The sequence below is a fragment of the Erinaceus europaeus genome, chromosome 6 (assembly GCF_950295315.1).
Source record: "Erinaceus europaeus chromosome 6, mEriEur2.1, whole genome shotgun sequence".
Taxonomy (NCBI): Eukaryota; Metazoa; Chordata; class Mammalia; order Eulipotyphla; family Erinaceidae; genus Erinaceus; species Erinaceus europaeus.
Genome location: NC_080167.1, coordinates 1,363,543 through 1,371,741, shown reverse-complemented (window position 1 = coordinate 1,371,741; position 8,199 = coordinate 1,363,543). Strand labels below are relative to the sequence as shown.

Sequence of the window (8,199 nt, the reverse complement as noted above, 5' to 3'; positions counted from 1 at the left end):
GCCGGAGCGCTGGGCGGGCGCAGCTGGCCGGGGCCCCGGGTTGTCGGGCGCCCAGCGCCCACCCGCCCCCTGCAAGGAAGGAGCCGAGTCGCTGCTGAGAAAGGGGCTTTAGTGGAGCTGGGGGAGGGCAGGGGTGGGGGGACAGATGTGGGGGTCCCCAGGCCCAGGGACGCGGTGTCGACCCTCAGCGAGAGAGGTGCTCCCGGGACGCCGAGCGCTTCATTCTGTCCCCGGGCTGGGGTGGAGGGGGGCGGGGCGGGGGAGCAGCACCCCGGCCTACAGGTCAGGCCGCTCCGCAGCGCCAGGGGCGGCCCGGGCGGGGGCGCGCAGGTGCTCCGGGGGGACGGGCGCGTCGGGCGCCGCCTTGCGGTAGAAGCCGAGCTCCTGCACCAGCGCGTTGATCTCCTCCCGGGTCATGTCGCTGAGCGGGATGCGCTGGGGGCGGGCTCAAAGTCGGCCACGCCCCCAGCCCTGACGTGGGCGCGCCCGCCTCCCCGCCCCTTGTGCCCGGCCACGCCTCCTGCTGTTGGTCACGCCCCTTGAGTCAGACCACGCCCTCCCGCACCTGGTCGGCCCCTCCGGCCCGCCCCCCCCCCCCCCCCCCCGCGCGACCTCACCTCCAGCTCCTCATAGTGGGGTCCCAGCAGCACTAGCTCTGGGTCAGCGCCCGGGAGGTGCTTCATCACCAGGTTGTGGCGGGAGGGTGCTGTCAAGGTGGGGACTGGTGGATGGAAGGGGGTTCTCCGGGCCTCACTGACCTGTCCCTGAGACCCAGCCCCAGGGCAGGGGCTCCCCACTCACAAGTGAGGGATCAGAGCTAGGGGAAGTGGAGGGCCCTCCTCGCCACACAGCCTGGGAGGCCACAGTCCTATGCGGTCGCGTGGGAGCCGTCTGGCTGTGCAGGTAGGTCGGACTCCCATCCCCGGCCCCGTCCTAGCTGCCCCTCCACACAGAAGGATACTAGAGCTGGAGGTCCTCGGTGACAAAGGCCTTCACCTGGGGAGGGACCAGAGATCAGATCCAGACCCTGAAAGTACTGCCCAGGAGTCACAGCCAGTCAGCCCCGGGTCCAGCGCGGGGACCATGGGGGGGAGGGGGCCCCTCTCCCCAACTCACCTCCTTCAGGCGATTCAGCTGTCAGCCCCCACAAGTCTGGAGGGGGAACAAAACAGGGTACATGGAGCCCTCAAACCTGCCCACACCCTCAAGGCCCCCTTGGAAGAGCAGCTCCCAAGGGGTGGGGCACTTTCAGGCACTCTGTACAGATGGAGAAACTGAGGCCGAGGCTCACCAACAGCCTCAGGGCCCGGGAGAAGGGGTCACTCAGGCCTCCCAGGCGCACACTGGAGAGGGGGTCTGGCCTTGGGCCCCGGAAGCCTCTCGATTTTGCAAGACTGCGCTGGGAGCCCCAGGGAAGAGCCTGCCATCTGGCCCCGAACCCGCTGCACACGCCGACACCCCCAGAGGCCCAGCGCCCCCGCCCGACATGAGGCTGCTGCCTGACTTGGCAGAGGGCCCCCCTCCCCCACCAAGGAGCCCCGACCCCCCTCCCCCACCCCTCCAGCTCAGGCACAAGGTTAAGGAGCCCAGTCCCTAGCCCTCGGGGCCTGCAGGGTGTGGGGCTCCACCGGATGTCGTCCTGAACATGCGGGTGGGGTGGTGGGGTCCAGGAAATGGGGATGAGGCGGGGCAGTCGGGGCTCCCGTGGGAGGTGGGGAGCAGGGTGGGGGTGGGGTGGGGTGGGGGAGGCCGGGCTCTTCTGACATCTCCGAGCCTGCTGGGGACCCGGCCTGGCGGGGTGCGGGTCTGCAGGCCGCGAGATGGCGCGCCCCCTGTTTCCTGGGGCTGGGGCGACCGGGGGTCCGGGGCATCCTCGGGGCAGCGGGCGGGGGTGTCGAGAGGCTGTTGCGTGGGCACGGGGGAGGGGCGGGGAGCGAGGGTCCCGGGCGGGGGGCGCCTTACCTCCACCCGGGCTCGGGCCAGGCCCTGCAGGCGGGTCCAGTCGGGTCGGAAAGGGGTGGCGGCGGCCAGCGCGGCGAGCAGCAGCAGGAGCGCCATGGGAGCGGGGATGGCCGGGCGCAGGGATGGCGGGCCGCAGCGCCACGTCTGGCCCAGCTGGCCCCGCCCAGTCCCCTCGGCCGAGCTCCCGGCTGGCCCCGCCCCAGCGGCGTCCTCCCCCAGCTGGCCCCCCCACCTCGTCCTCCCCCCAGCTGCCCCCCCAACCTAGTCCTCCTACAGCGGCCCCCCCAACCTCGTCCTCCAAACTGGCCCTGCCTCCAACTCCGTTATCCCCAGCTGGCCCCGCACCAGTACCGTCCTACCCCCAGCTGCCCACCCCCGCCTCCTTCACCCCCACCTAGCCCCCCCAACCTCGTCCTTCCCCCAGCTGGCCCCGCCTCCAACTCCATCCCCCCAGCTGGCCCCGCCTCCAACTCCATCCCCCCCAGCTGGCCCCGCCTCCAACTCATCCTCCCCAGCTGACCCCGCCTCCAACTCATCCTCCCCAGCTGACCCCGCCTCCAACTCATCCCCCCATCTGGCCCCACCTCCAACTCATCCTCCCCGGCTGGCCCCGCCTCCATCTCCATCCCCCAGCTGGCCCCGCCTCCAACTCCATCCCCCCAGATGGCCCCGCCTCCAACTCCATCCCCCCAGCTGGCCCCGCCTCCAACTCCATCCCCCCAACTGGCCCCGCCTCCAACTCCATCCCCCCAGATGGCCCGCCTCCAACTCCATCCCCCCAGCTGGCCCCGCCTCCAACTCATCCCCCCCAGCTGGCCCCGCCTCCAACTCCATCCCCCCAGATGGCCCCGCCTCCAACTCCATCCCCCCAGATGGCCCCGCCTCCAACTCCATCCCCCCAGATGGCCCCGCCTCCAACTCCATCCCCCCCAGCTGGCCCCGCCTCCAACTCCATCCCCCCCAGCTGGCCCCGCCTCCAACTCATCCTCCCCAGCTGACCCCGCCTCCAACTCCATCCCCCCCAGCTGGCCCCGCCTCCAACTCCATCCCCCCCAGATGGCCCCGCCTCCAACTCATCCTCCCCAGCTGACCCCGCCTCCAACTCCATCCCCCCCAGCTGGCCCCGCCTCCAACTCCATCCCCCCAGCTGGCCCCGCCTCCAACTCATCCTCCCCAGCTGGCCCCGCCTCCAACTCCATCCCCCCCAGATGGCCCCGCCTCCAACTCCATCCCCCCAGCTGGCCCCGCCTCCAACTCCATCCCCCCAGCTGGCCCAGCCCCAGTACCATCCTCCCCAGCTGGCCCAGCCCCAGTACCATCCTCCCCAGCTGGCCCAGCCCCAGTACCATCCTCCCCCTCAGCTGTCCCCTGCCTCCCCCCCCCAGCCCTCCAACCTTGTCTTACCTGCAGCTGGCCCCCGCCCTCTCCCCAGTTCCCCCCTGCCCCAGCTTCGTCCTCCCCAGCTAGACCCCCATAGCCTCACCGCCCTCCCCATCAGTTGTCGCCCCCCCAGCTCGGCCCTCCCCAGCTCCCCCCACCCCAGTCCCGTCCTAGCTGCGGGCAGAGACCCAGCTCCTGCACCCCGAGCACCCACAGTGCCCGCTGTCGCCGGCAGAGGGCGCCGCAGGACCCTGCTTCCAGGGTCTAGGAACAGGCTGGGGACTCCCAACTTTATTTCCCCAGACCCAGTTGAGGGTGAATTTCTCTCTTGCTACTGGGCATCGATGTATTTTGTCCACTTGGTCGATTCCAAATTATATTCCTCCATGAGGATCATTTCTGGAACCATCCGTTCCACCCCGGTCCCATGGCTGCCAGTTCTTAGCAACATTGCCCCGCCAGATATTCGTCGGGATGCGGCATCATCTAAGTTCATTTCCCACGTCTACGCTCGACCGGACCTGCCAATATACGCGGAGATCTTCGCCCACCCTGTCCAACGCTTGACGTCTCGTCACCCAATCTGGTCCCCTACGCCTACACTGAACTTCTCTGTTCCAGACTCTTGGAAACAGAGCTGGCAGTCAGCTGAGGTCAAGAACAAACACCTCATCACAGACCCCTGCGAGCGTCCACCCGGCTTTGACCTAGCACGTTATGATTGGGCCCTCCTCCATCGCTATCGAACAGGCCATGGCCGGTGCGCCGCTGTGTTCCATTGCTGGGGAGCCAGAGACGACCCGAACTGCCCCTGCGGCTCCAGACAGACTATGACCCACATAGTCAACGACTGCCACCTCTCCAGATTCAAAGGAGGTCTCGAAACTTTACATCAGGCTCCACCTGACGCTGTTGACTGGCTACGGAAGAAGGGCAAACGCTAGAAGAAGAAGATGTATTGATAGATGGAGCTGGGGGGAATAGTGTTGAGAGGAGCCGGGAGGAGGAGGACGAACCTGGGAGGACCTCCCCTAGCTGGGCCCTTAGAGACAGAGGGACAGGCAGGTGAGGCCAGTGGCTGGTGCAGGGGCGAGGGGAAGGGAAGCTGGTGCCTGATGGCCCAGCAGGGCCGCAGCCTGTGGAGGGTGTGGTGTGCAGACACTATCACTGAGAGGCGTGTGACGCCTGTCACAACGGTCTTGTCAGCCCACGTTCCCCCCAGTAAAGTAAACTAAAAACCACTGAAAGCTAAGAGCACTTCCCGTCAGGGCTTCAGTCTCAGCAGCACACACAAGAGCGCGTGTCCTGTCAGGCTGCACGGGTTCAAGGTAAGCTGAGCGTGCATAAGAGGCGCTTCTGTTATTCAGCCTTCACCCGCTCTGCAGGGCGAGGGGACAGGCTCGGGAGACACTGAGGTGAAGCGCTGGGTCTGGAGTCTGGACCCCAAAAGCTCTGTGCATTTTACCTGAGCGGAGGTAACTCAGGAGAAAGGCACTTCCCCACGAGCAGAATCCAGACTGGGACTCAGTCCTTTTCCATAGGAGACTAAGGCTGGTGATGACTCCACAGGCCCCAGACAGGGCCCGGCCTTCTTCCCCACTACAAAACTGTACACTCAAAAGCATATCTGAGATTTTTTTTTTAATTTACTTATTTTCCCTTTTGTTGCCCTTGTTGTTTTTTATTTTTGTTGTAGTGATTATTGTTGTTGTTATTGATGTCGTTGTTGTTGGATAGGACAGAGAAATGGAGAGGGGAGGGGAAGACAGAGGGGGAGAGAAAGACAGACACCTGCAGACCTGCTTCACCGCCTGTGAAGCGACCTCCCTGCAGGTGGGGAGCCGGGGGCTCGAACCGGAATCCTTATGCCGGTCCTTGTGCTTTGTGCCACCTGCACGTAACCCACTGTGTTACTGCCCGGCCCCCATCTGAGATTTTTTAAGGCTTGCTTTTATATGCTTATCAATAACAGAGAGGACTAGAGCACCACTCTGGCACAGACCAAGGGCTTTTTTATTATTATTATTCACTGCACCACTCTCAGTTTGCAAACACTATCAATACTACTACTACTTATTATTATTTTTTAAAGCTTTCTTTTTTTTAAATTTTTTTAGATATTTATTTTATTTACTTATTCCCTTTTGTTGCCCTTGTTGTTTTATTGTTGTAGTTGTTGTTATTGATGTTGTCGTTGTTGGATAGGACAGAGAGAAATGGAGAGAGGAGGGGAAGACAGAGAGGGGGAGAGAAAGATAGACACCTGCAGCCCTGCTTCACCGTCTATGAAGCGACTCCCCTGCAGGTGGGGAGCCGGGGTTCTAACTGGGATCCTTATGCCGGTCTTTGTGCTTTGCGCCACCTGCGCTTAGCCCGCTGCGCTACAGCCCAACTCCCTACCACTTATTATTATTATTATTATTATTATTATTATTATTATTATTGTATTAGCTATTTCACAAGAGAGAAGTCAGAGGTCTGTCTGACATGTGTGGTGGCCATGATTGTGCTGCGTTTTGCCTATGGACTCACTTCCCCAGCTGGTGAGAATAATCGTAGACATGCAAAACAAATACAGATGTAGGGGGCTGGGCAGTAGCACAGCGGGTTAAGCACACGTGGTGCAAAGCGCAAGGACCAGCAGCTCCCCCTGGTTCCCCACCTGCAGGGGAGTCGCTTCACAGGCGGTGAAGCAGGTCTGCAGGTGTCTGTCTTTCTCTCCCCCTCTCTCTGTCTTCCCCTCCTCTCTCCATTTCTCTCTGTCCTATCCAACAACAACAATAAAATAAAAAGGGCAACACAAATGGGAAAAAGAGCAGTGGATTTGTGGTGCAGGCACCGAGCCTCAGTGATAACCCTGGAGGCAAAATAAAAAATTTATAAAAGTTAAAATTTGCGATTACTTTGATAAAAAGATACTATGACATAGTTTAGATTCATTGTTTCATATTTGGCTTCTTGTTGTTTTTTTCTTTAAGATTTATTTGAGTTGAGAAGATAGCTTTATGATTTTGGAAATCAACTCTCATGCCTGAGGCCATGGGATCCCAGGTTCAAACCCTGGCACCTCCATAAGCCAGTGCTGAGCAGTGCTCTGTTAAATAAAATCTATTTAAAGTAATTTATTTATTTCTGAGAGAGGGGGAAGGAGAGAGGATGGCACAAAGAAGAAAGAAACTCCCTTGGCAAAGCCGGTGGCAGAATTGCTGGGGGGGGGGCTCAGCAGGAGAGGCCAGGACTTGCATGTGAAAAGTCGCAGGGCTGATCCCCGGCATCAAGCACACCAGAGCTTTGTTATGCTCTGGCTTCTCTTCTTCCCTCTTCTCTCCTCTCCTCTCCTCCTCTCCTCTCCTCTCCTCTCCTCTCCTCTCCTCTCCTCTCCTCTCCTCTCCTCTCCTCTTCTCTTCTCTTCTCTTCTTTACCAGAGCACTGCTCAGCTCTGGCTCATAGTGGTGCGGAGCCTCTGGCAGGAGAGTTTCTTTGCATAACCATTATGCTATCTACCCCCCACCCGAGGCTCTGGTTTCTCTTGCTCTCAGTCTCTAAGAAAAAATAAAATTAATTTTTCAAAAGATCATTGTAACAGTATTAACGGGACGTGTGTCTCAGCGTCTCTGCTCTGCCCGCACCCTCCCAGGGCTCCCGAGGGGCTAGGTCTGGGCTGTGGAGCCTGCGGTTTTGCTGCCGGCAGAGCCAAACCTCGTTGCCCCGTGGGTCTGCCTGTGCCACTGGACGGCTGCCACCAAGCCACTTTCATTGCATCAACCTGCCTGCAGGGCCGAGCAGCCTGAGGGGAACCAGCGGTCGAGACGCGGAGACAGCATGCCGGAACACAGGCGCCCAGAGAGCTCTACTCACCATGCCCTCATCTTATGGGGGCCCGGGCTGGGGGCCTGGTCTCTGATGGGGTCAAGCGCCCAGCCAGGCCTTAGCCTCCAGGGTCAGGACTGAGTGTGGGACTGGAACCGGGCCCGGTCATGCTTGGACCAGCCTACAGTCAGGATCCAGGCTCGGTTGGTAACTGTGCGTACTTAGGGCTTGGCTTTGACTTGACCCTGCACCCAGCATGCGGGACCCAGGGCTCAGAATAGGACCTGGAGCCAGGGCTCGGTGTGGGCCCCAGGGCCGGGGCTCAGTGTGGGACCTGCAGCCAGGGCTTGGTGTGGGCCCCAGGGCCGGGGCTCAGTGTAGGACCTGGAGCCAGGGCTCGGTGTGGGACCTGCAGCCAGGGCTCGGTGTGGGACCTGGAGCCAGGGCTCAGTGTGGGCCCCAGGGCCAGGGCTCAGTGTAGGACCTGGAGCCAGGGCTCGGTGTGGGGCCCGGAGCCAGGGCTCAGTGTGGGCCCCAGGGCCGGGCTCGGTGTGGGACTCTGGGCTCAGGTGAGGCATGATGCCGTCAACAGTTAGATGTGTGGTTTTCTCTGTGACCAAGAGCAGGCTCTGGGCTTGGTCACTATAGGTTCAGGACTTAGTAACAGGTCAGCTTGAAACTCAGTTCAGACCTGGGGTCAGGACTGTCTGCAACCCAGGGTCAGGGCCAGAGCAGTACCTCACCTGATAGGGTGTGTGCCTTGGGGGCACGGAGTCGAGATGAGCTCCAGCACCGTCGTAGAACTGGAGGAAGCCCAGGTCCCATGGTGTCTCCCTCTGCCTGTCTCTGTCTGAATGGAAAGTGACCCACGTGGGGCCGGGCAGTGGATGCCAGGATCCAGTTCAAGCCCCCGGCTCCCCTCCTACAGGGCGCTTCATGTGCCGTGAAGCAGTCTGCAGGTGTCTTTCCACCCTCTATCTCTCCCCCTCCCTCTCAATCTCTCTCATTCCTCAGATAACATTGAAAGCATGGCCGTGAACCCTTAGT

The 8,199-nt window shown here is 61.3% G+C and overlaps 1 protein-coding gene across 1 annotated transcript; it reads right to left on the bottom strand.

Moving 5' to 3' along the window:
• Positions 1-92: 92 nt before the first annotated feature.
• On the bottom strand, positions 93-2,211 carry SELENOM (selenoprotein M). The gene is made up of 5 exons (XM_060192738.1): positions 1,963-2,211; positions 1,117-1,152; positions 962-996; positions 618-696; positions 93-435 (listed from the first exon to the last, which is right to left on the bottom strand). Exons 1-5 carry the CDS (start codon positions 2,056-2,058, stop codon positions 277-279), a joined length of 405 nt encoding a protein of 134 aa, XP_060048721.1. The 5' UTR covers positions 2,059-2,211; the 3' UTR covers positions 93-276.
• Positions 2,212-8,199: the final 5,988 nt, after the last annotated feature.